At 45.8% G+C, this 25,516-nt stretch overlaps 13 protein-coding genes across 13 annotated transcripts; 6 read left to right on the forward strand and 7 right to left on the reverse strand.

The window, feature by feature from the left end:
- Positions 1 to 183: 183 nt before the first annotated feature.
- V1516DRAFT_673470 (pyridoxal phosphate-dependent transferase) lies at positions 184 to 1,448 on the forward strand. Its single transcript, XM_066921921.1, has one exon. It carries the CDS (start codon positions 252 to 254, stop codon positions 1,377 to 1,379), a length of 1,128 nt encoding a protein of 375 aa, XP_066778229.1. The 5' UTR covers positions 184 to 251; the 3' UTR covers positions 1,380 to 1,448.
- A 1-nt stretch (position 1,449) lies between these two features.
- On the reverse strand, positions 1,450 to 3,537 carry V1516DRAFT_695424 (fungal-specific transcription factor domain-containing protein; the record flags this gene model as incomplete). The annotated part of the gene is made up of 3 exons (XM_066923990.1): positions 1,450 to 1,940; positions 2,013 to 3,166; positions 3,347 to 3,537. 3 exons carry the CDS (start codon positions 3,535 to 3,537, stop codon positions 1,450 to 1,452), a joined length of 1,836 nt encoding a protein of 611 aa, XP_066778230.1.
- A 1,304-nt stretch (positions 3,538 to 4,841) lies between these two features.
- V1516DRAFT_673472 (uncharacterized protein) lies at positions 4,842 to 5,406 on the reverse strand. Its single transcript, XM_066921922.1, has one exon. The coding sequence runs from the start codon at positions 5,066 to 5,068 to the stop codon at positions 4,874 to 4,876; it is 195 nt and encodes a 64-aa protein (XP_066778231.1). The 5' UTR covers positions 5,069 to 5,406; the 3' UTR covers positions 4,842 to 4,873.
- Positions 5,407 to 5,665: 259 nt separating this feature from the next.
- On the forward strand, positions 5,666 to 6,848 carry V1516DRAFT_673473 (uncharacterized protein). The gene has a single exon (XM_066921923.1). It carries the CDS (start codon positions 5,699 to 5,701, stop codon positions 6,794 to 6,796), a length of 1,098 nt encoding a protein of 365 aa, XP_066778232.1. The 5' UTR covers positions 5,666 to 5,698; the 3' UTR covers positions 6,797 to 6,848.
- V1516DRAFT_284540 (major facilitator superfamily domain-containing protein) lies at positions 6,789 to 8,914 on the reverse strand. Its single transcript, XM_066918847.1, has one exon. It carries the CDS (start codon positions 8,725 to 8,727, stop codon positions 6,883 to 6,885), a length of 1,845 nt encoding a protein of 614 aa, XP_066778233.1. The 5' UTR covers positions 8,728 to 8,914; the 3' UTR covers positions 6,789 to 6,882.
- A 2,427-nt stretch (positions 8,915 to 11,341) lies between these two features.
- Positions 11,342 to 13,909, forward strand: V1516DRAFT_663707 (OPT oligopeptide transporter protein-domain-containing protein; the record flags this gene model as incomplete). The annotated part of the gene is made up of 1 exon (XM_066920535.1): positions 11,342 to 13,909. The coding sequence occupies one exon, from the start codon at positions 11,342 to 11,344 to the stop codon at positions 13,907 to 13,909; it is 2,568 nt and encodes an 855-aa protein (XP_066778234.1).
- Positions 13,910 to 14,220: 311 nt separating this feature from the next.
- Positions 14,221 to 16,098, forward strand: V1516DRAFT_690547 (uncharacterized protein). The gene is made up of 3 exons (XM_066923835.1): positions 14,221 to 15,659; positions 15,713 to 15,838; positions 15,886 to 16,098. Exons 1-3 carry the CDS (start codon positions 14,342 to 14,344, stop codon positions 15,906 to 15,908), a joined length of 1,467 nt encoding a protein of 488 aa, XP_066778235.1. The 5' UTR covers positions 14,221 to 14,341; the 3' UTR covers positions 15,909 to 16,098.
- V1516DRAFT_673487 (uncharacterized protein) lies at positions 15,947 to 18,759 on the reverse strand. The gene is made up of 4 exons (XM_066921924.1): positions 18,334 to 18,759; positions 18,222 to 18,259; positions 17,812 to 18,166; positions 15,947 to 17,749 (listed from the first exon to the last, which is right to left on the reverse strand). Exons 1-4 carry the CDS (start codon positions 18,584 to 18,586, stop codon positions 16,191 to 16,193), a joined length of 2,205 nt encoding a protein of 734 aa, XP_066778236.1. The 5' UTR covers positions 18,587 to 18,759; the 3' UTR covers positions 15,947 to 16,190.
- Positions 18,760 to 18,822: 63 nt separating this feature from the next.
- On the forward strand, positions 18,823 to 19,673 carry V1516DRAFT_636293 (DNL zinc finger-domain-containing protein). The gene is made up of 2 exons (XM_066920024.1): positions 18,823 to 19,342; positions 19,398 to 19,673. Exons 1-2 carry the CDS (start codon positions 18,890 to 18,892, stop codon positions 19,536 to 19,538), a joined length of 594 nt encoding a protein of 197 aa, XP_066778237.1. The 5' UTR covers positions 18,823 to 18,889; the 3' UTR covers positions 19,539 to 19,673.
- Positions 19,605 to 21,036, reverse strand: V1516DRAFT_673495 (kinase-like domain-containing protein). Its single transcript, XM_066921925.1, has 3 exons — positions 20,795 to 21,036; positions 19,978 to 20,741; positions 19,605 to 19,931 (listed from the first exon to the last, which is right to left on the reverse strand). Exons 1-3 carry the CDS (start codon positions 20,838 to 20,840, stop codon positions 19,764 to 19,766), a joined length of 978 nt encoding a protein of 325 aa, XP_066778238.1. The 5' UTR covers positions 20,841 to 21,036; the 3' UTR covers positions 19,605 to 19,763.
- A 146-nt stretch (positions 21,037 to 21,182) lies between these two features.
- On the reverse strand, positions 21,183 to 23,094 carry V1516DRAFT_673496 (cytochrome oxidase assembly protein-domain-containing protein). Its single transcript, XM_066921926.1, has one exon. It carries the CDS (start codon positions 22,824 to 22,826, stop codon positions 21,276 to 21,278), a length of 1,551 nt encoding a protein of 516 aa, XP_066778239.1. The 5' UTR covers positions 22,827 to 23,094; the 3' UTR covers positions 21,183 to 21,275.
- Positions 23,032 to 24,253, forward strand: V1516DRAFT_673499 (ribonuclease E inhibitor RraA/Dimethylmenaquinone methyltransferase). Its single transcript, XM_066921927.1, has 4 exons — positions 23,032 to 23,417; positions 23,497 to 23,619; positions 23,668 to 23,715; positions 23,763 to 24,253. The coding sequence occupies exons 1-4, from the start codon at positions 23,361 to 23,363 to the stop codon at positions 24,207 to 24,209; spliced, it is 675 nt and encodes a 224-aa protein (XP_066778240.1). The 5' UTR covers positions 23,032 to 23,360; the 3' UTR covers positions 24,210 to 24,253.
- Positions 24,213 to 25,370, reverse strand: V1516DRAFT_636305 (mitochondrial carrier domain-containing protein). Its single transcript, XM_066920025.1, has 4 exons — positions 25,270 to 25,370; positions 25,146 to 25,208; positions 24,842 to 25,088; positions 24,213 to 24,793 (listed from the first exon to the last, which is right to left on the reverse strand). The coding sequence occupies exons 1-4, from the start codon at positions 25,297 to 25,299 to the stop codon at positions 24,246 to 24,248; spliced, it is 888 nt and encodes a 295-aa protein (XP_066778241.1). The 5' UTR covers positions 25,300 to 25,370; the 3' UTR covers positions 24,213 to 24,245.
- Between the last annotated feature and the right edge of the window lie 146 nt (positions 25,371 to 25,516).

Below are 25,516 nucleotides of genomic sequence, written 5' to 3' on the forward strand. Positions count from 1 at the left end.
GTATACTCAAGTGAATACCTTCCACTGGTTATATGAAGTTTATACCAATGCCTCGATAAGATTCATCAAATCAACTAATTAATTACTTATTATCAATTTGGTCCCTGGCTATCATCACGTGAAAGGTCTAAGCCGCACTGCTTCTCCAGATCTTGCGTCACTTCGGTCGAGGATTCGAGCATTTCTTTTAGTCTTCCTCGCAAGCTGTTAAAGAGACTACAGCAGAGAGAAAGATAAAAACAAGTACAAAAATGTCTGATCTAGATTTGGCGACTCTTGGTGTTCATGCAGATGATGAACTGGCTCTTCTGACTGACGTGGCGGCGCCGCTACATCTTACGTCTACGTTCCACCATGATCCAAGGATGATTCCCGCTCGGGAGCACAACATTCTTCTTTCTGGTCCTGGCAAACATATTTACTCGCGGTTTGGCAATCCTGTTATTGATCGTGTAGAGGCTGTCTTGAGCTCAATCCTCGGTGGTCATGTTGTCGTGTACGGATCAGGGCTTTCTGCTTTCACCGGCGCAATGTTATACTACTCGCCAGCCCGCGTTGCAATTGATGGTGGATATCATGGATGTCATAACGTTCTTGGAGTCTTAAACAGAGTCAGCGGTCAGTCGTTCAAGATCATTGATCATTACTCTACTGAGCTCGACAAGGACGACGTTTTCCACGTCGAGACACCGATCAATCCCACCGGTGAAGCCATCGATCTCGCTAAAGCCGCCGAATTCGCCCACTCTCGTGGTGCTCATGTGGTAGTCGATGCAACCTTTGGCCCCCCTCCCGTTCAAGACCCATTTGCTTTCGGTGCCGATTTGGTTTTGCACTCAGCTACAAAGTATTTTGGTGGTCATTCTGATCTTCTTGCAGGCTTGCTTGTAACGAAAGATTCTTCTGTCCGCGATAAACTGCTTGCAGATCGAGGCTTATTGGGTTTACAACCGGGGAATCTAGAGGCATGGTTGCTGCTGAGGTCCCTTCGAACCTATAAAATCAGACTCGAGGCCCAATGCCGCGGTGCGCTCGAGATTGTGCAGTTCCTGGCCAAAGGATTATCCGACGGCTCATTGCCGACTCTTGACAAGGTTTATCATTCATCGTTACAGACCGATTCTTTCGTCGCTACCCAAATGCCAAACGGCCTCTATAATCCTACTTTCTCCATCGAAGTGAAATCTGCCGAAGTCGCTCGAGCACTACCGCCCAAATTAAAACTATTTCATCATGCTACTTCTTTAGGCGGCGTCGAGTCACTCATTGAGTGGAGAGCCATGACTGACCCTCATGTGTCTGAGACACTACTTCGCATCTCTGTTGGTGTGGAGGATCCTAAAGATTTAATCCATGATCTTCAGCAAGCTCTGTCGTAGTCGGTCGAGCAATATTTATATGTTATTTTTCTTATTATATTAGTCTATAATACATCTTATTAATTCAGACCTACGCCACCAACTCTCCTCGAACAACATCGGCGTATGCATTGATGGCCTCACGAAGCACACTTCGAATTCCCCATCCACCCGCTACCCCAGCTGCGCCATGTCTAGCCCACCAAGCGCCCACAAACACGCTTAATCGATCTTCAGGTGCCGCTGCAGCATTCGCGCCAGAGACTCGAGCGTCATGCGCCTGCAAACCGCGTAGTCGCTGCAGAACATCCAGCTCTCTCTCATCGGGAGCCCGCGAATATATACCCTGAGCACCAAGAACAGACATGTCGTACTCGATACAGCGAACCCACATCATCAAAAATACGGCTGCCTCCCACCCTACAACCACATCTTCAACTCCGCCAGAATTGCTGCTGCCAGCAATACTAGCAGTCACACTGTTACCATTGGGCTCTCGCTGCTCGTTGTACGGTGGAGATGGTGGCGGACCACCAAACAAAACATCCATTGCAATCTCAGCTGCAACGACAAGCATACCAGCTGATACCCCACCAGAGAGCGCAGAACTTGTAGGAGACATTGGCTGGGTCGAAGTCGAGGAAGATGTGCTACCAGCATTTGGTAGGCGTCGTAATCGCACAGCACAAGATCGAATTGAGTCAACAATTTCACCTACTTCGTGGTAGCGAAGAACTTCTTCAATCTGAGTCAGATCAGATCCCAAAATATGAAGTCTGGCAAGTCGCCAAGTTGCATCGCTTGCTCGTGATAGACAACTAGAATAGTCTGAATGTACAAGCTGCACAAATGAACCGAGGGCGCCATCAAGCTGATCTGGTCGAGCAACGAACAACAGTCCAGCCGACCGGGCATGCCAGCATTCAAGGTACAAAGCTGTAGCCAGAATTCGGCGCGCATAAGATGAACATATCAAATGCTGGCCCTTAACTACATGGTCCAACGCTACTCGGAAAGACATTGGCGATGTGGATGGCATTGAGCTCGTGGTACCATTCCAGATCTGTTCATCGCATGGTAAAGAAACATTTGCTGGTTCGGAAGAAGAAATGGCAGGCGCAAAATTGAAAAACGAAGTCAATTGGCCGAAAAATACATATACTGCGAAATACGTTCTTCGCATCGACTCAAACTTGATCCATTCGTCGTCTTCAGAGACTGAACTTGTAATTGGCGGCTTAGGACTTCGGCGAAGCAGTTCGTATCTGAGTCCAGATGCTAAATTTGCGAGAAACGATTTCACAGAGCAGGCAAATTCAAGTCCACGAGGATCACCCGACCAAGCTGCGAAAGCTGTGTTGAGTAGTACAGTCTGCGTGACCCACAACGGAGCCGACCTCGACGAAAACCCGTCAGTATCGATTCGAGAATTAACCATCATTTTAGACGAAACATGTAGTCGAGACGCTAGCTCTTGATTCGAAGGTAGCGCTCCAAGTGATAAAATTGCCAGCAGAAGCGGGCGCGGAGTATTATTTGCAGAAAAAGTAGGTGCGTGAATGAATGGATGGAACGGGTGATGATACGAAAAATAAGTAGATAAATAGTATGCCAAGGTGACATGCGAAGGAAGCGGAGTGTCATGTAGGATAGCGCCAGACGGGTCCAAAGTGAGTAGAGTTTCGCGCAGTAAAGCGACCAGCGAAACAGCAGTATGATCAGCCGAAACTGGCGCAGCAGTAGTCCGAGGAGTTGAAGAATCTTCTCGATCTTCAACAACAGAGTCGAGCGAATATTCTCTAGTGCGACTAGTGATCGGGTTAAGATAAGAGAACGACGACTGGGTTGTCCCCGGAGGAGGCGGCTGGACGGCAGGGGCATGACTGATGGGAACCATGGGAATAGGATGGGGAAGGAAAGAAGAGCTCTGCGATTGCGGTTGTGGCGGTAGCGTCGCGGAGGGAGGAGGAAGAAGTCCAGATGAGGACTTTAGAGATATTTTGGAGTCGATAGAATGGTTTGTAGAGTCGCTATTCCATCCCGGTGGAGCGCCGAGTCTGGTCATTAGCATGGCCGCGCTGATTTCGGGGTTTGAATGCCCATGGTGTTCTCTGGAGACACGCTCATGCTCTTCCGAAAGGTCTTCTTCGTGAAACTGAGCTGCTGATGTTTGGAGCATGCTAGCAGTATGATTAGAGGAGGATATGCGACCGGACTCTGTGGAGGAAGGACTGATCGGACGGTCGATTGAAGAGGAGGAGGATAGGGAAGTGGTCAGCCCAACGGCAGTGGGCAATACATTAGTAGCCGACGCAGATGACGCAGCAGCGGTCTGTGGGTCGGGCTTGGGAGCGATATGGACAACCGAAGAAAGCGAAGAGGAAGCGGAAGAAGGGGCCGGAGATGGTGGAGAGTTAGGAAGGCCGCTGAGGGGTATGGCAGGGGCGGAGCTTGCAACGGAAGAGGACAATGGCAGGGAGGTGGAGGCAGAAGACGAGTTTGAAGAGGTCGTGGACTGCAACGATAGGTCTGAGGAAGCAGAAATACCCGACGAGGACGACGAAGTCGAGGATGACGAAGATGTTGATGAAGAGTTAGAAGCCAACGTGCGCTTTGCGTGGACTGTCCGGACGTGCCTCAGAAGCAGGTCACGCCGGACAAAGGTGGAAATGCAGCGCTCGCATTTGAAGGGCCGCTCCTTAGTATCTGGAGGAGAGTTAGCAGAGTGAAGTTGGAAGGGGATATGAAAGACAGGCACATACGTGAGCGTTCATGACGATTTTTGTGCTCCGAACGAGAAAAGGCACGGGAGCAGAACGAGCACTTGTACCTGCGGTCTGAATGATTTGCCCGGGAGGAAGAGGTTGGTGCAGGCGTGGCCGCGGCCGAGGAGGACGACGCCGACGCGGGCTGCGGATGGGCCTGAAGGGCGGGTGAGGAGGTAGTGGAGGACGCCGTGGTTGGAGAGGATGCAGGAGACGAAGAGCTGGTCTTGCGTGTGAGCAGAAGGGGTGAGAGGGGAAGAGAAAAAGAGCTACGAGAAAAAGAGATTGCGAGTAGCGGGTGAGAAGACCTTTGGAGGACGATAACCAGACCTCGAGAACGACTTCGAAATGGAACTCAAGTAGATGTCAAAAAAACCTCAAAACGGGCCAGCAAAACACAACGAAACATAAAAAACAATAAAACAAGACCGGCAAAAGGACGAGAATTAAAGAAAACCAAGAATCGGCTCACGGTTGGTTGCTTAGTGCAGAGCAGAAACCGACAGCCAGCCAGGTCCACTCGGGAGAACCGGGGACAGCGTCGGGATGCGGGGAGTACGGCGGGGGGACCACAGGAGGGGGTGGAAGGAGGGGAGTAAGCAAAAGGGTTTTGAAGAGGAGAGGGGGGAGGGGGTCTAGTATGGTATTTTGAGAGGATTGAGCTGGCGGCTATAGTTTATGTAGGTATGTATACGAATACACGTATATATACACAGATGTCCATATATATACATATATCTAAATCTACAATTATATAGACATATGCATATACAAATACAAATACAAATACAAATATGTAAATATAAAAACACAAACATACATAAGAAATGATCGATGATTCTTTGAAATATAAAATAATAGAATAGCCGTCAGTAAGGCAATAGTTATGCACTCACTCCGCAAGACTGAGACTAGACTAGACTGCATCTGTTCCAGACACTTCATCCACCTCAATTTCGACTGCTCTCACCGTACTCTACCACAATCTACCGTACTTCATGATATCATGCCACTGTATAGTTCCTCCGCAAGCAGACTCTACGCCCCTTCTGTCGTCTACCATCTGTCCCCTCACCAACCATCCTCCACCATTCACGATCCTATATCACCACCCTCCGCTATCATCGATTATCACACACAATCGAAAGCCCGTCTGAGTCCGGTCCCGCTAGTAGGTAAAACTTACTGCTGCCCCGCCTCTGTGCCGCCTCTCTTCCGGGTTCGTTCGACCGCCTCGCGCCATATTGTCCACCACCCAAAAGTTCTTCCTTTTAACCCCCACAATACTCTGCGGGGCGCGGGGCTACCCTGTTCAAATGAAACACTAATGCGGGGCTCACGTCACGTGGAATGATGCGGGGTGCAACGTGCCCGTTTTCTCCCGCTCGTCCGCTCGTGATTAGGTAATCGCTCTTAACCTTTGAAATTCCCCTTAAAACAAATGTTACGTAATTATATATATATCACGTGATGTAGATTGCGAGCACTGGGTCTGCTTGGATGTAGAGACTAGTGGAGAGTTAGAATTGCAGTAGAAAATATAAATTTCGTTTAGTTACAATTTGTTGAGGCAGCATGTCGCTTCGCCTTCTGATATCTCGGCCACTGCGGACCAATATAGGTTCTATTACTCAGTCTCCGTGCTGGCGTCGTCCGCCATTTCTGATCCCCTCAAAACTCATCGTACCGTCATCATACAGCGGCTTCCGGAATTACGCTCGTTTACCGCCTTTCCAGCATCACCAACACCACCCCTCCACCTCTCCACCAAGTACTCCGTCTCCGCCCCCCCCAAAACCCAGTCCATTTGAAGAGTCCAATCCAGATGACGCATATCTATTGTCTTACGACTCTTTAAATGAATCTTCACCTAAGCCGGCATATGCCGTGTTTCTTGTCCGGTTCATTCTGGCCTCCGTCGCCATGTCGGCCATCTTTCTCTACTCGTCCATCTTTGCCGTGCTAGCTGCATATGACCACTCACCGTATCTGTCGTCGATCATGAGGTCATCCCCGGCGCCTGTCACGGCAACTCTTCTAGCTGCCAATGTCCTTCTCTTCGGTCTCAAGCGCGGTGTGCCGGCTCTTACGCCTGCTCTTGTCAGATTCGGATACCTTCGTCTTGACATCCTGTCAGCCACTCATCGCATTTCTACGCGTCTCTCACCAGCACTGTCGATCTTTCTTTCGTCATTTTCGCATCGCAATTTCCCGCATATCCTTCTCAATGGTGTAGCATTCTACTCGTTTGGCTCGTACATCGAAGTTCTCGACGGATGGCCAACTCTTTTGATCCTCGCTGCGGCGTCAATATCCGGCTCGGCCATCGGCTCGTTAGTTTTGCAGCGCGCTCATGCTCCATCCATTGGTGCATCGGGCGTATGTATGGGATTTCTGTCATATTTGGCAATGCGCCAGCCGGATATGGATCTGTCCATAATGTTTATTCCTTTCATTCGTCTGTCCATTGGCATGGGAACCTTGGGCATGACTGCCTGGAGCGTCTATGGTGTAGCTCGCACGTGGATATCTCGAGGCACTGTATCGAACATGCTCGACCATGGCGGCCATCTTGGTGGCCTTATTATGGGATACGGTGTTTATAAGTGGCAGCACGGTAACGAAAAACCGGTTCGACGTCGTAACATTAACCCCTATCCTTATTCATTCTAATACTACAACTTGTAAATAATTATACGATCTAATGCACGCTTGAAAATGACAACCCCAAAACCAACCCGTTAAAACAAAACAAGAAACTATGCAACCGCGTTATATACCTTCCCCGATCCCGACGACGACGACTCCAATAACCCACTCAACTCATCTGCAACAGGATCAGAATCCAAGTCTTCAAAGAACGAATTTGTCCATTCACTTGCACGTCGGCCGCAAGTCGTTTCTCCTGGCGCCAACACGCAAGCCACCTCTGGATCTACCGTCTGTGCCTGCTCTTCCTCGTCCACTGGTTCAGGTACATCAGCACCTTGAGCTTTGATATCCGCGAAGCAAGACAACACAAATGCGACTCCTGCACAGGCAGCGGCAAAGTAGAATGCTCCCTTATAAGCTTTATCAAGAAGATAGATAGTAGCCAGCTTTACGGTGCTCATCATTTCCCGGCGACTGATTGAGGACACAATCGAGGACGAAATAGCAACACCCAACGAACCGGCAACATGTGTGAACGTATAGAAAATACCAGCGGCGATTGATTGCTCCTTACTTGATACGCTGGTCAATGTATGCATATTAACTACATTGTACGACAAATCCGCCGCAATAATCTCCAAACACAGAGCAGGGAAAATCATAGCGAAAAAAGTTGTTCCCATCGGATTGAGAGCCCAGAGCAACGAAGCTGCGAGCATGAGCGCCTCGGCAAACATAAGAACCAATCGGCCAGGAATCAAATGCATGGTTGAAGCAATCAACGTGATAGCGAAGACAGAGGATAATGGTTGCGGTAAGAAATATAGTACAGCCTTGATAGGCGACACACCCATCACATTCTGAACGTACAATCCTCCGTAGAACTGCAAAACACCAGTGAAGCACATCCAGAAAAACAAAATGATAACCATGAGAATCGCAAACGAAGGCGCCCGCCAAATATGTAATGGCATAATAGGGTTGGACACTCGCGATTCCCAGTAAACAAACGAAATCAGTGTCAAGATGGATAGGATCAGAAGAACAATCACATATGGAGTTGCCCAACCATTAGAAGCTGATGACGCTTGCGAAACTCCCAGAACGATCATGAAAAGTCCAGCGATTGACAGAAAGGCACCAAATAAGTCCAGCGAGCCAATCCGGGAGCAGACATACTTGAATGACAGTGGAACGTTGTCATTGATGCCGTCGCCGGGAACGACAAAATAAACCAGGAAGGCCAAAACAAAGTAGATGATAGCATACAAGTAAAACGTGGCCCGCCAGTTAAGATACTGTACGCTCACACCACCACAGATGATTCCGAAATACAAGCCAATGGGTGCACCAGCATTAAAAATGGCCATGGCCTTGTTTTTCCGCCGGCCATTCTTATAGTTTGACCCCAGAATTCCAACACCGGCAGATGGACAAGCAGCGGCAGCCAGGCCCTGCATGCCTCTGCAGACGTCGAAGAAGATATGATGAGTGGTGAAGGCGCATATTAGACACCATAGAGCAAACGTGGCGTAAGACAAAAGCACGACACGTTTGCGGCCGATTTTGTCCGCAACGCCGGAAAACAACAGGATTGTCGCGCCAGACATTAGCTGAAAGGACGACAGCGACCAAGATAGCTGTCCACCCTCAATCTGGAAGTAGCGGCCAAGTGCGGGTACAGCGACCTGGATAACGCCTAGAGATGCAGTATTCATGATGGTAGAGAAAGTGAGAATGATAATGGTAAAATACTCGTGAAAGTTCGACTTAAACACGGCCGGTCGGTCTTCCGCTGATAGGCCAACCTCATGACTGTATGCACTTTCAACATCGCTGTCGTAGAGTGACGCTGCGGGATCAATGGACTCCGAGTCCTCGACTACCTGTCTCTTCTCGTCAGTGTCGACACTACTTGGTGGTAGCTGATCAAACGAATTATATGACGACATTTGGCGCGCTTGTGGGGTGGTTGCATGCGAATGAATAGAAATGGATTCAAATGGATTGGCAGCAGTTTGGACCGTACTTATGATAACCAGAGGATCCCCTTCAGTGACGTAGAGGCGTTTTCTCTCATCAGCGGAAATTCGGCTAGGGTCTGGAATTACAAACAAAACAGCCAATTTAGAGAACAACGGATGCGAGAATGTATGTCAAAGGTCGAGAACCGGGCCAGTCTGGCGCCACAAAAGTGTGTTAGTTCCTTTCAAGGGCTTGATTATCAGGGAACGTCGACACACCACTTTTACTTTGTCTTCGCGGTGTGTGAGCTCTAGTGTCTGCCCAAAGGTGGCTCACAGACCAACGAGTTTTTATTTCGACATCAGATCGATAGGCATTCTTGTTTGAAAAATGGCCTTATCGAAGCTATCATTACAATCGTTATCATTATCTTTCTCAGTGTTGTTACCAGGTCTGTCCGTCCTAAATTCACCGTAGTCCCCATCCAGAGCAGAATAATCAGATCCACCGTAACAGTGAGCCACCAAAGATAGCAAGCCATGCTTAGTCAAGGTCCAAACACATCAGGTTACATCAGCAGCAATCGTATTCAGGGCTTCTCCTCCGGCGAGCTCCGGAACAACAGCGGCTAACAGCAAACTGTCAAGCGGTAGAGCTGCTTTGGTGCCTTCATCAGTTGGAACGACCTGTCCAAAGGTTCTAGACCGGGACGCCATCATCAAGTAAATACCTCAGAATTACATTATCATATACTAGTCCAGCGGGATTTCCAGTTCCAGTTACTGAATGCGGAAATCCGTTGGCTTTACAAATCCACATTGTTCGTAAGACTATTCTGCTATCACTGGTAGAGCAGTTGGCAAGACCTTTCGGATGATTAATACGCTGACTACTATTGTAGCTAGTTGAGAGAACGATCAATCATTCAACCCTGGACGCGAACTTCTGCGATCATGTCTGCTTACCTTGTTCGCCGCTTCAACCTGGTTTGTACAATCAACTGCTTGAAGTCGGTCAGCTAGAAATCCAGCCTCTTTGTATTTCAGTCGGTCTAGTTCGTCCAGGGCATTGAATTGTCTGCAGTAATTTTATATACAGTGATATTTATATCCATCGCAGCTCTTAGTTTGTACCTACAAGTCGCCCCTGCAGTTGCAATCAGCACCTAATTCTTGCAGATCTAGACATATTGATTACGTAATTAACACAAAAATACAAATCTACATACAAAACTTACGTAATCACATTTTCGATCGATTATGTAATTATGATCTATGGAACTGCAACCTTGTCAGCATGGATATTTTGGTAATTCAAATTTTAAGCACAGATATGAACACGAATTCAATATTTTCAGGAATACATGATTATGTAATTATATTATGTCTTACCATGCGGAGCAATTAGAATAATATTGCAGCTTTGAGCGACGAATGTTAAAAATCCAAATATTCTGCCCTGAAGATTCAGTCAAAATTTAAGCTGCGGGTCCGTGAGACTTTGAGCGCGACACTGACCACCGACCAAGACTTCAGAATCAACCAAAAGTGTGTCCGTGTAGAATGCATTTTCTCAGATCTAACTTCCAGATTCTTTCAAATCTAAACAGACTAATCTATCCTCGTCGATTGCATTTGCAAACACGCGATAGCAAGGCGCTACAACAGCAAGCCACAGTGATATTCTAATCAGAGCCAGTTAAAGCGACTACGATAATGGGGACAATATCCATCCATCACCCTCCCACATTATCAGACGCCACTCCAGACCACCTTTGACAAAGGTATTGTCATATTCGACTTGGCCAAATTTCCATTTTATGCGCATAGGAAGATAGCCATTTATTATCTGTTCCATTAACAGACGTGATAACAATCAACGTCTTGCCATCCATGGCAGTGCAATCTCCTCTCGCCGTCTCCAATCAGGACGAAAAGATTTATCTTTTATTGGCATTCATGAGAAATGCCAAGAGCAGACTCAAGAACTTGAAAGGCTCGTCAAACGAGTTCTACTCTCTTATCTACTAATTCATTGATAAGATATGTTCACCAGGAGACTGCTACCGCTATTGTGAAATTAATCATCAACCAAGCTTTCTTCTGAATTGTACCTTTTGATAACACGAATTATGCAAAAGCAAACTGAAGAACATCACCAGCAATATCCTAGCATTACAACTTATACCCCAGATGATCTTGGTAAATGGACTCACGCTTAATCGCTGTCTCAGATAAATCTACAGCATTAATCGATGCCCGATGCCGTAGACTGAACTGTCAGATTTCTCCGGCTTTGCGCTTGGCATCAGTCTATCTAACTCTTCCTCCTCCGTCTGTCTAAGACTCACCATAATGTTACTATCAACGGCCACCAATGTGGCCGATGGCATCATTATCAAAAAGTGCCTTGGCGATTAAGAGAAGAGCGACTGATTGCAACAGATAATCGTATCTGGATTCTTGGATCATAGTGGGGCATGTCTATTTAACCACATCTGTTTCCCCCTTTGAACTATTCCTTCAATAGCACCGAGCTTTAGCTTGAGAATTTGGGTCAGTGATATTACGATCATCTCTTATCGAAACCAATTCGTGAAGGATGGATAACGAGAAGAAAGACAGCGTCATTGTCACTGCCAGCGATGCTGTCATAGACGACTTCGAAGGCGATGAGAAGCAAAAACTTGCAGAGATGCGCAAACATATTGAAGAAATTGTTCTGACTGAGACTAAAGAGAACTCCGATATCCTTGATAGTCGCTATTCTGAATTTATCATTAGCAAAATCAGCGAAATGACTGCTGAGGAAGCAATGCGGATTCTCAGTGAAGCTGTTGAATACCACAAAGACGACTTCAACTTCCCTCAAGAGTCTTATGAGAAAATAAAGGTTTTGCTGGGCGGTATCGAGGCCTCAGGTCTCGAGGCCGATATTTATGATCTTGAGCTCCGTGTAGAAGCAAGTATGATCAAGCACCACTCGCCATATCCTGAAGTCCGTGCTGTCACTGATCCGGTGGATGATCCCAATGTTCCCGTCGAGACGATCCGCGTATACATTCTGGGATCGATTTGGGTAGCCATTGGTGCATTCATTAACGAGATGTTTGACAAACGTCAGCCATCCCTTAGTTTGGATTCGACAGTTATCCAGTTGCTTGTATACCCATGTGGTAGACTCTGCCAGTATATTCTTCCAGATTGGGGATTCACATTTAGGGGAACGCGTCATTCTCTAAATCCTGGTCCTTGGACATATAAAGAGCAGATGCTTGTGACAGTCATGGTCAATGTTGGTGCGAATTGGTCTAACTTTGTCTCGTATGCCATCACTATGAAACTCGAACGCTTTTTTAATCAACAATGGGTTGGCTTCGGATTTATTTTCATTATGAATTTTTCAACTCAATTTTTTGGGTTCGGTCTTGCAGGATTGTTGCGACGCTGGGTGGTTTATCCCACAAAGGCTATGTGGCCCACAATTCTTCCAACTCTTGCACTTAATCGAGCTTTGCTTATGCCTGAAAAGAAGCAGAATATACACGGTTGGACCATCACCCGATACAAATTCTTTTTTTACTTGTTTATTGGATCTTTTATTTATTTTTGGATTCCGTCCGTGCTGTTCAGCGCCTTGAGTATCTTCAATTGGATAACCTGGATTAGTCCAACGAATGTGAAGCTGGCCATTATCACGGGTTCCTTTCTCGGTCTTGGATATAATCCTATTACAACTTTTGATTGGGCTGTTATCAATTACTCGAAACCTCTTGTTGTACCCTTTTTCTCGGTAGCAAATCGATATGTGGGCGTGCTTCTCGGTGGCATCCTCTTGATGGGCTGTTACTGGACAAACATTCGCTGGACTTCCTATCTTCCTATCAATACGAGCTCTGTCTACGCAAATGATGGTACCAAGTATAATATTTCCAAAGTACTAAACGAGGATAATACGTTTAATCGCACAAAGTACATGGAATATTCTCCTCCATACATAACCATGGGAAATTTGATGAACAATGCGGCCGGATTCGCATTGTACACAGCGGTACCATTTTACATTCTGATCACAGAATGGAACGTCATCAAAGAAGCTTGTGTTGGCTTTTACAAGGGAATCCGGTCTCGCAATCGTGGTTCTGCGTTTGGAGATTTTGATGATCCGATGACCCGCATGATGAAGGTCTATCCTGAAGTTCCAGACTGGTGGTTCATGATTATTCTATTACTGTCTCTTGTATTAGGTATCGTCGGTGTTGCCGCATTTCCCACTACAACCCCGGTATGGAGTATAATAATCATCCAGATTATGGGTGTGGCCATGATGATTCCTACAGCAATTGTTTATTCCATTACAGGGTATCAACTAGGTATGCACGACTTGGCTGTCATTCTTGCTGGATATATGGTTCCACAGAATGGTATGGCAAACATGATGTGTCGAGTCTACGGATATAATGTGGATGATCGTGCAGAAAATTATATTGCCGACCAGAAGATGGCGCACTATTCCAAAGTACCGCCGAGGTCCATTTTTCGCGCACAGCTGTGGGCCTCATTAATCCAGACATTTATTACCATCGGAGCAATTCAGTTTTTAATGGATACTGTGCCTGATTTCTGTTCTCTGAGTCAGAAGAACAAATTTGTTTGCACTTTTCCCAACTCCTTGTATGCAGATAGTTTGCTCTATGGTGTCGTTGGCCCTGTCCGGACGTTCAATCAGACGTACCCGACGTTAAAGTATGCGTTCCTCATCGGACCGTTAGCCATGATTCCGTTCATCATACTTCGAAAATGGGGTGGCAATAAATTCAAATATGTTCATCCAGTATTAATTCTGAGTGGCGTGCAGAAATGGGGTACTACGTATAACTTGAGCTACTACACGCCTGGACTGTACATTGGATTTGCCTTTATGTGGTATATTCGCAGATATTATCTTACTTGGTGGACCAAGTACAACTATATCCTTACTTCTGGGCTTACTGCGGGCGTCGCATTTTCCGGAATCCTGATCTTTTGCTCAATCACCATTTCTCAATCCGAGATCAACTGGTGGGGAAATACGGTCAATTCTGCAGGCGTAGATGGCGCGCGTGTGGCGACATTGCACCAACTGACAGAAGGTGAAACGTTTGGATTAAAACCTGGAGAATATTATTAGGGTTTCTTGTTCTTAGTTGAATTGTATTGATTTGATATAAAGTGGATTTACCTAAGACCTTTCCGTAATCGGAACTATCCTTGAATTGCTTCATTGTACAGACTAGGCTACTCTAAGTAGGCAGCGTATTCATATTGCTATTCATGAAAATCGGTTTTCATTTGTCGAGTCTGGGATTTTAAGCCGATGCCTCAGAACGAATAAGTCAAGTTCAGATACAGCTCAGTGCAATTTTTACATAATCACAACTATGACATAATCTCAGTGTGCCCTAAGGGCTTAATACTTATGAGCTGGGAGGAGAGCGCATAAAGTTTGTTGAAAATTTCTTAATTCCTTCTGTTTTACTCGCGCTGTTTTGATAATATTTCAGCGGAAACAAAAACAGTACTTTTAGAAGCATAAACAGAAGCGGAAATTTAAATAGACACAATGTCTTCATTATCCGCGACGTTAGTGCCCATTGCGACGTATTTATTGAAGGTTGTACCTGGAGTTCCTGTGTCGATCAGCGATGATGATTTTCCTGTTACTGTTCGAATTACAATGGCTGCTATTGATCCCGAGGCAGTAGATGACGAAAAGACACCCAGTACGCTGAGAATTCTGAAGCGTCCGGATGCATTCCCTATTGGTGGTCTTGAGCTGGGTGATAGCGACAGTGATGATGAAGATGATGATGATGAGGAAGACGAAGATGATGATGATGAGGAAGAAGAAGACGAAGATGAGGAAGTCAAGAAGCCCAAGAAGGCAAGCAAGAAGCAAGCTGAAGATGAGGATGAAGATGAAGACGAAGATGAAGCCATGGATTCCGACGAAGAGTCTGATTCCGACGAAGAATACGAAATTGATCCTATCGTTCTCTGCACACTTTCTCCATCGACGAGTTTCCAACAACCTCTCGACTTAGTCATCAACGGCAACGAGGAGGTTCTCTTTGAGGTCACTGGTTCTTACACAATTTCTCTTTCGGGAAATTATGTTACCCACCCATTCAATGATCACGACGATTATGACGATTTAGACGATTCGGATGAAGACGAGTTTGATCTCAGTCCCGACGAAGACGAACTTATAGAGGGATATTCTGATTCAGAAGAAGATGAACTAGATGATCTTGAGGAAAATCCACGTGTACAAGCGCTCACAGAAGAAGAAGAGGCGGAGATTGAGAAGGAGGCCGAAGATCTTTTACGCGCTGCTGCGGAAGAAGCAGCTGCGGAGGACAAACTTGTAAAATCTCTTTCAGGACAAGCGAAGAAAGTTAACGGCAAGCGTGCAGCCGATGAAGACTTGGATGATCTGATCGAGAAGGAATCGAGCAAGCCAGAACCTAAACTTACCAAAAAGCAGCTCAAGAAATTAAAAGCCACAGACGGATCTGCCGCTGAAGCTCCTGCAGCAGCAGCCTCCAAAAAGAACAAGGAAAGTCCCAAAGACAAGAAAGTCACGTTTGCAAAGAACCTTGAGCAAGGGCCTACGGGTTCTGGTGCTCCTACGCCGACCAAGACGGCCACAGCCGAGTCCAAGACCGAATCGGCAGCGGCAAAGCCTGAGCCGAAAGTTACCAAGCTGGAAGGTGGATTGACCATTGAAGATCGTGCTGTTGGCGAGGGGGCCGGTGCTAAAAATGGCCAGAAAGTTGGCGTCCGATATATTGGCAAGTTGCAAAATGGCAAAGTGTTTGATAGTAACACGAAGGGAAAGCCATTTACATTTGTTCTCGGAAAGGGACAGGTTATCAAGGGTATGTATTGTTGGTCTTGTCGTGAACTTGTTCATGTTCTAATTCACTTTTAGGCTGGGATTTGGGCGTCAAAGGTATGGCTACCAAGGGCGAGCGACGAATCACTGTTCCCCCACAACTGGGATACGGAAAACAAGCTATCCCTGGGATTCCAGCAAACAGCACTTTGATTTTTGATGGTATGTATTAAGTTGGGTTTCGACATTTTTGTGATTAACAGATTTAGTGAAACTCGTTTCTTTGAAATAACTCAGGTATGCTCATTGGCTTTAAAAGTTTTTGTTTGTATTTGAGTATTTATTGATCGTTGTAATTGTTTTTTCTTCTATGATTGTACTTTGTCTTAATTCAACGATGATGCGCATTTTCGCGCAAATATATGATTGTAGCATTTTGTAACTGAATATTAGATACTTCAAAATGTTACACTAAATGAATCCAATGATGAATCTCGCTCTCAATTGTTATTGTTTCTATTCACCAAGCACAGCTCAAAAGATTTCCAACCGATACAAACTTGGCATGAGTACATTAGAAATGAAATCTATGATCAGAGAAAAAACTGCCCTTTCTACTCGCCGGCTTGTCGCTTGGTTTACTACTGGTACCATTACCTCCACTACTGCCGCCACCAACCATGGAGCCATGACGTTCGAGCTCGTCACGTTTTTGCTTAACAGACGCAGTAGACCCACTAGGCGACGGTCCACGCTCTAAATCACCGATTTGCTTACGACCTGACCCAGAATCCGCGGAGCCTTCATCATCTGAGCCCTCATCCGACTCAATCGCATTTGGATGAAGAACCTCAACAATTGTCTTCTTGTATCCATGTACTTCGCGAACAGACTCGTGCAGACCACTAAAGTGCATATCCGCATCGTAACCAGCATCTTCACTCAGTAACCGAGTCATTGAGTTCGCGTCACTTGCAGCAGGACTAATGACTCCATTTCCATTCGATCCGTCTGAACTTCCTGATCCTGATCCGGTGCCATCGCCAGCAGTACGACGCGCAAGCGAGTCAAGTTCAATAACAGAAGATCGCCGCTCACTGCGAACTGAACCTCCCGTGGCTAAGCGTGAAATTCCTGGCCGATTTTCTTCTTCATTTGAAAGCAGTCCATGTGTCTCTTGTTCGTCGATCGTGCTGATTTTGTTTGGCGGAACAGAACCGGACCGGCCAGCGTAGCTACCGCCCTGGTTGTCGAGCGACGCGCGACGAACATAATTTTCCATAGCATCTTTTTTGATAGTAACGTTTGCAATTGTAGTTTGCTTCGGCCGGATCGCAAGATTGAGAGGCTCCATTTTAGGCAGCGCTCCGGTCGCCGCACTTGCAGTCTTGGGTAGTCCTGCTCCCCGAACAATAGACTCACGCTGGCGAACAGCAGCTGTGGGCAACAAAGACGACGTAGCTCCCGTAGACGGCTCTATCTTAACATCGGGTGAAGGTGTATTACGCTGGAGTTGGACAGCAAGCTGAGTTGACAGAGAGCGCTGGGTTAGAGGAGACGCATGCTTGCGACGAATGCCTTGAGAAATATCTACATAGACATCCGACTCGTCAACAATTTCTTCACCAATAAGTTCTTCAATAACGTCCTCAAGCGTGACGACACCGAGCGCACCATAGGCTTCACCAGGACTATCAGAAACAAGCATCATGTGAGACTTTCCTTCCTGGAAGTAGTTAAGAACACTCAAACACGTTGTATCTGGGCGAGTCTCGGGAAGAGTAGCCAAAGGAAAGCTCGAAACTGGTAATGCGTCTTCAGGGTCATATGAAATCAAGATGCGTACAAGAAGCATGCCAATGAAATTGTGAGGTTCGTCAGGGGTATGGATAGGAATGCGAGAAAAGCCTGCACGAAGGATTTCTTCGACCGCAGCCTCATCGAGAATTCGATCGGCACTCATGGTATAGACGTCTTGGATTGGCGTCATAATGACACCGATTGGCTTTTCATTGAGATCTAGAACAGAGCTGATGATAGTAACTTCATCACGGTTGAGACGTTCGGTGCCCATAGATCTGTGGAGAGTGACGAGAGTTTTTAGCTGAGCTTTACGATAAACGGTGCCATGGTCTGCAGGATAATGAAGTGAGTTAGGGAACGATGGAGCGGAGGATAGAATTCTTTGTACTCACCTTCACCAAGAACATGATCTAATAACAGAGCTGTAGGATAGGCAATGGGACACATCGCGTACATTAAAAACAGTACGAAAGGAGTGAAGGCGGCACCAATGGCAAGACCGTATCGGACAGAGACAGACTGGGGAATGACTTCGCCAAAAATAACGATCAAGATTGTGGAAGAGACGACGGCAGGCCAACCACCACCAAGACAACGATCAAGCACGATGGGTAACGTTTCGTTTGTAATTACATTACTAAGTAACATGGTAACGAGAACCCAGTGCTTACCGCGCTTAAGCAGCGATAAAACTTTACTTGCGTTCTTACGTTCTGTCGCATTGCCGGTTTGCTGAACGACTTGAAGCTAGAGGTGATGAAGATCAATAAGGTGAAGACGAATATCGGGAATGAAGACTTACATAAACCTCATCCTGTCCCATAAGGCCGAGAGTTAGTCCTAGAAGATTCTGTTAGTCAATTGAAAACTGGCCGCTAGCTAAATGCTGCCAATAAGAAGCGGATTGGACTTGCCTGCGAAAATGCCACCGAGAAGAACTAGTGTGATGGATATGCCCATAAAAACCCAAAATTTTGCGCCGGAAAGTTCGTCATCGTCATCGTCATCGTCATCGTCGCGCTTGACGAACGCGTATGTACTGCTGCCGAGGACATATTGGCCTGCCGAGAGTAGATAATGGTTTGCAGCGGAGAGGTTTACAGAGAGGAGAAGGCATACTTTCACCAGAGCCGTCGCACGGGAACGCGATAACAAGGGAGTGTGCATCTGCCAGAAAAGGCTGTTAATCTTGGATAGAGATCTGATACAAGGGAAAAATCAGGAACAGGAAACAATGTTAATCTCTGACGAATGAAAAATACGAAATTTGGCAGCTTCTTGAGCCGGAGATCCAGCGAAGCAGTCCTTTAAAGAGCACCGCGACGGTGATGCTGCACGGAGTCACGTGTATGGCCATGTGTGGCGAAGCGGCCGATACGTGTGAAAGAAGTATTTCGGTAGTTGCTGGATTAAATGAGTGCAGAAGTTGAATTAGATAAATATTGTGAGTATATTCAACAGTAGATAATCATGTTGGTTAGACGAATTGCGATATCGTTCAGACGACGGGCTGTTGTTCGCGGTGTTCGCCTTAGGACTGATCAAGGCACTCAGTACAGAAATTTCCGCACTGCACCAATTCTGCTGGATGACCAGAATAACCACGATCATCAGCATAATCATGCAAATAAACCTACTCATAGTCACAGTCATAATCATAATCAGACACAGGCTCCATCTCATTCACATTCGCACGGTCCTGATGGTTCTTGCAACCATTCTCACGCCCATTCACATTCACCCCAGGAACTTGCGCGAGGTCAAATTCCTATTGATAGACCAACCTACAGCATCACCTTCACTTGCAAAATCTGCAGCACTCGGTCAAGCCATTTTATGTCACAACAGGCCTATCATAACGGCACCGTTCTCATTAAATGTCCGTCCTGTGCAACAAGACATCTCATAGCTGATCATCTCAAGGTAATCAATTGCTTAATCCTATATGTTTTTAGCAGATAACCAATAGTAATTTTAGATCTTTTCCGACGAGCGCATAACCATTGAAGATATTCTTGCTAATCAAGGCGAAAAAATCCGAAAGGGCACTATCAAAGAAGAAGACAGAGGTGACATTCTGGAGTTTACCGACCAGTCCATTACTCCTACCGATAAATAATTGAAATAATTCTGTACATAGTCTGTATAAAATTTTGTTCATACCATTTATATCTACATTTTCAGATGACTGAATATATTGTATATATTGAATACTGATCCAGCGAAATAATAGCGTCCCACAAGTTCAACGAACAAACAAAAACAAAAGGTATATTAAACAAGATCCATTACCCATCCCACTTCCCGTCCGCCCCGCAGTCAAGCATGGAATACGTTTGCATGCTCATGCTCGGGTCCGAACATTTTTCGCAACAAATTGGTTGGCCATAGAATGGGGATATTGAATTCCTGTCATCTCAGTCTGCGCATCAGCGGCATGGCCCACAAAATACGGATGTTTCAATGCACGCTTGGCAGATATTCTTCCGGCAGGATCATATACGAGAAATTGCTAATATTGTTAATACCAGTAGTTCAGATAGTTCAACATTTCATACCTCCAGCATATTAATACCATCCGCATCAAGTGTTGGAATCAGCGCTGCAAGTTCCTTTCGACTCCACTGAGGAAACGTCGTTTTGAAATCCGGGAGCAGCGACACTCCTGGCCAAACGTCTTCATCGGGCGTCCCCAACGATCGAAAGATCTTGAAAATCTCATCAATCTCAGAATCGCCCGGGAAGAGCGGTTTGCGAGTCACCATCTCAGCGAAGATGCAGCCGATCGACCAGATATCGACTCCCGTAGAGTATTGACGACCGCCAAGTAAGATTTCGGGCGATCGATACCATAAAGTGACGACTTCATGCGTATAGACTCTGAGCGGTACTCCGAAAGCGCGTGCAAGACCAAAGTCGGCAAGTTTCAAGTTACCTTCTTTGTCAATAAGCAAATTTTGAGGTTTCAGATCACGGTGTAGAATACGATGCGCATGACAATAGTTAGTACCCTGGACTAATTGCGACATAAATCGTTTGATCATATCAGCGCCGAGGCCGACATTCTGAGGAATTGCCTCCATGTACTTTTTCAAATCGAGATCGAGAAACTCAAACACAAGATACAATTTACGGCTATCTGAATGAACAATATTGAGGAGCTCCACAATATTCTCATTACGCATCTCGCGAAGCAAAGAGATCTCTCGGATAGCTGTTGAAGGCACTCCTTCATCTTCTGCCTCCAATCGGATTTTTTTCAAAGCAACAACACGATTATTGTTGAGCGTGTCCCGCGCTTTATAAACAACACCATATGTGCCTGGAGTAGGAATGAGAATTGAACAAAATTGAAGCAGATACAATCAACTCTACCTTCTCCGATTTTCTCCAGCTTCTGGAAATCGGACAGTTCAACCATTATGCAGAAAAATATAAATGTTACGCGTATGTAAACTCCGCTCTCCTGGGCAAGTCAATAAAGAATCCACCGCGACTAGATTTGTCTGTTTTCCTTTCTGACTATCTCAATCAAGATCCCCTAAAAACCCGATTCTTTTCCAACTCCTGTCGTCTACCAGTTCTCGACCAAAACAACACATAAATGCTATTGTCGTCTGGGTCTCTGGAAGGGGCATCACAAAAACTAAACATACACATGCCCCTGTGTTTACGGTCTTCCGTTTGCGGACCTGAGCCACCGCCACGCAGCACGTGATTGGTCCGGTCCCACCGAGACGCGTCGCGAACGCGTCTGAGTTTAGATTGTGATGGTATTGTATTGATTAGAGTGAAAAATATTTACAATTAAAAATGCACACTTTTGTTGGCTGGGTTCATCGCCTACCAACAGCGCTCATGGCTCAAGGACCTTAGTCGTTTTCGCTGTGGTGCTAGACAGAGAGGGAGCCGCTGCGGCCTTATTTGATCGTTTTAATATTTCCACAACGGATGCTCGTGGTACTCGTAGACGTCCGCATAGAACAAGCACTTCAGTTAGTAATGCCAAACTACCCATTTGGTGTGCAGCTGCGAGAGGAATTGGAACCAGATACAATAATGTGGTAATTCCTAAGGTGACCTGCAGAAAAGCAAACCCAATGACTCCATGGGAGGCTCTAAAAACCGTCCGCGGAAGTAAACCCGACTTGTATAGCGGAACCGAGTAGAAAAAGTGGAATGCAAGAATACTAAAAAAGGATGTAGTTGCCAGAATCCGGTGCTCTAGCTGCACCGTGACCGGGTTCTCAAGCATATTTCTCCAAATCAAATCTGCGTCGTCTTTGGCCCGAGAATAAAATGTGGAAAATATCTCTTTCGTAGGAGGAATAATTGTTTCTCCCATGTATGGAAACTCGTTATAGATTAGTCCCGCATCGAGTCCAGCAACAAATGCACCAGACATTGCAGTAGTAAATACCAAGGCAAGAAGCCCAGTAGCAAAGAGCTTATATCGTTTCAATGTTGGATTGGAAAGCTGCGAAAATGTTTGCAGCGCTCCGGGAGGATTCTTGGCCCATTTATTTTCACGCAGAACCTCCAGTCCTGTCCAGAGCATGGCTAAATAGACCATGAACGCAAGTCCAAGATGTGTTGCTAGCCTATATTGTGACACACGAGGATGATTGTCGTTGTGTTTTCCTTCCACGCCATCCTCGAGAAAATGATCTGACAGACCAGATTTCACCATCCACCAGCCAATAAATCCTTGAAATCCAATCAGACACGCAATGCCAAAAATTCTTCTCGTTACTCGAGGACTAGTTCGTCCGCGAAGAATAAAGTAAGCTCCCGGAATCACAAATGTCAGGCCAATCATTCGTCCCCACAAACGATGACTCCATTCCATAAAGAAAATAAATTTGAACTCATCAACCGTCATCTGCGAGTTTAGCAGTTTATATTCAGGTGATTTTTTGTACTTCTCAAACTCTTCCTCCCATTCAGATTGAGTAATCGGGGGAATCATTCCCGTTACTGGCTTCCATTCAGTGATTGACAGACCCGATTCTGTGAGACGAGTGAGTCCGCCAATGACAACAATACCAAAGACAAGAGCAGCTGAGCCGACCATCCATAATCCTACTGATCGAGAAGTCATAATTTTGCTCCGTTTAGCAGTGGATTCGATGGAGATAGTTGAAGATGCTGGAAAATCAGTTGATTGGCTGACCATACTGTAGCATGAAAAAGCACGTTCTGCTAGTTGAGCCTTCCAGTTTCTTCCGACTAATCCATTTGCTATGAGACGATTGGGTAATATCCGTTGAGCACTCGGTCTGATAATTGCAGATGTTGATAGAGCAGACTTCTGCCGAACGGAACACTCAATTGTCCAAGTCTTTGCAGTCGTAGCGCTTACGGCATAACGTGCAATCTTGGGCAGATGTTCACACAGTCTCTGCATGATCCTCAAGTACCAAATTTGATGAATCCGTTAAAACTACAAGATCTAGCAATCGAAGACGGGAAAAATGGGTGGTCCGACTGATTTTGTCTTCAATTTCCGACTTTTTAGGTAGGTTGGGACAACCTGGACGTATAGCGTGACGAAGAAATCAGCTTACAACGGGGCCTCTTCCCAAAATAATTAATCATTGCTAAACTAAAAAATTAATTTCTGCCAAATAAACCTCCACCATACAAAACAATAAATAAGATAGGTTAAGGTAGCGGATTTCAAATTTGGTCTTACATAATCACCAAACAAATGGTACAATTACATAATCGCTTGGAGACAGATGCGGCTTCGTTCGCACATGCGGAGAGCAGTCAGAAAACGGCAATTCCGCTCTGGGGACGATCCGTGACTCCGCCGGGGAAAGTAGACACTGGTCTCTTTATCAGATTTAATTCGCACTTGAGGTGCAATTGTTAGACAATTAGGTCAATTCGAGCTGTAATTGAGTAATTGAAACGATTTTGCTTGAGTTTTGCAATAATGTCTGGACCTTCTGCTTCTGTCGTAGCAGCTTTGCGCGTCTTTGCTACTTGCGACGTGAGTATTCTGGGCCTGGTTGACTAGTGATCGAGCTGAGAACGGTCCGGACGGACTAAAGTAACTGACAGAATACAAGATTGGTGATGCGCTCGTCAAGTTGAAACTGCCTTACGGAGGCTATCTCGATGGACTGAAGATGTACTCGCCAGAGCGTGAAGGCGGAACGGCGAAGATCTTTGGCGAAGCTATCACTGTCAAGGTTAGTTCAAACTGAGCATTGATATGATCTCTCTTTGTAACATTTTAGATGGTTTCTGCAGATGACAAGTCCAGTCCCTCGCTGCCCAAGCATTTCGTATGTATTTTATCGACTGTTACAAGTAACTATGACCTGACAGCCAGTGTGATTTCAACGAACGAGACAAAATTATGTTTATCTCTCAGCCAAAGGGCATGTTCTCGGCCTGCTGGGGTGGTCTCATGACGACCCGAGCCAGAGCCCTCGGAGCACCAGGTGTGATCGTCGACGGCAGATTTCGCGATATTCTGGAGCAGCGTGAGATGAAGTTCCCCGTTTTCGCCCGGGGAACGTCGATCCTCGGATCGAACGGCTACACTCGTGCTTCAGAAGTCAATGTACCGATTGAGTTTGCCAAAGACCTTTGGATCAATCCCGGAGATTACTTGATGGGAGATGCTGATGGTGTCGTTGTAATTCCCAAAGACAAAATCCAGCAAGTAGTGGATCTTTGTACTGAGCGCAAGAGGATTGACGATCTTACATTCGACGCTCTACATAACGGTGAGCCAATTGGTGAAGCTATCAAGCGACTACGCAAGAGCTCGTAACTATAATATGCGTACAAATATATTGAATCCTTACATCTATAAAATACCAATTATTTGCTCATAAATCGTGAATATGATTCCTCCGCTCAGAACAAGGCGGCCAAGTCGCGGCGTAGTGCCCTTCCAGAACGTGAGCACTCCTTCTTCAGATAACAATCGCTGTGCGCAATGAAAAGTATTTCTGTACTCTTTCTTTGACTCTAATGATTGCATCCGAGTTTTCAGCGTGTCGAAGGGCATCGTACAGTAAACAGTAATCACGCCTGCGACTGCACCAATAGCAAAAGTTTCACCGCCTGACAGAGGCTTGGATAGGTCTCCTCCATTGAGCTCCTGAACCTTTTGTTTCAAGAAAGAATATGATCCCAATCTACAGGCTGCATTGGAGGATTGTCGAAGAGTCACGGGAATCACACCTTTATAGATTGCTCCAAAGCCACCTTCCTTCACAAGGCTGTATGTGCCATGAAGAAATCCATGGTATCGTGGGTTCGGCCGCTGAGCATCGTCGATAAGCGTTGTTTTAATGGTTTCAAACGGAGTTAATGCAAAAACTGATTCCAGAACACCAGCGCCAAAGCCAGCTATAAATTGAATTAGAAAAAATTCAAATGGAAACAAAATAGACTCACCGATTACACCGCGCGAGCCAGATAATTTTCCATCCTTGTCGGCTAGCAGCTTCTTCAAACTGTCGAATCCGAGGAACCTGACACCAGCTTTAGCCGTACATCCAATTACCATTGTCGAGCATCCTGTATATATCGTGGCAATGCCTTCTGTCGACGCAACTCGGTAGATCAGTTTAATTGGGTTCCTAGAGCCCACGTGCGATTTATCCACGAGCTGGAGTCGCGTTTTGGCGAACTCGAATGGATACTGTAAAATGTTAGATATAAATTGCATTTGATAGTATAATACTAGATCAAAACGTACCGTAACAGCTGCTTCGACTCCGCCAGCAATACCTCCAGCAACAAGAGATTTCCATGGAGGAGGCTAAACATGTAAGTATATAGAGGACTCAGCGAATATTGAAAGTGTATTACTACAGACTTACACGAGCGGGAGCTGTAGTCGAGTCGGACATAACTGACGCTTGTTTAGACTATCAATTGGAGCAATTGCTCTGATTGCAATTATATATTACTTAATCAATATATTGGAATTGAACACTAGCAACATGAACAGTCAACTACCCCAGAAAACTCTTGCGAGTAAGTGTGACATTACATAAAATCAAGGGTTTAATGTTAGACCTCGAAATTGCCGAATTAAGATACACACGTTGTGTACTTAATGCTAGT

This window comes from Lipomyces oligophaga (assembly GCF_038497815.1).
Source record: "Lipomyces oligophaga strain CBS 7107 unplaced genomic scaffold V1516scaffold_3, whole genome shotgun sequence".
Lineage (NCBI taxonomy): Eukaryota > Fungi > Ascomycota > Lipomycetes > Lipomycetales > Lipomycetaceae > Lipomyces > [Lipomyces] oligophaga.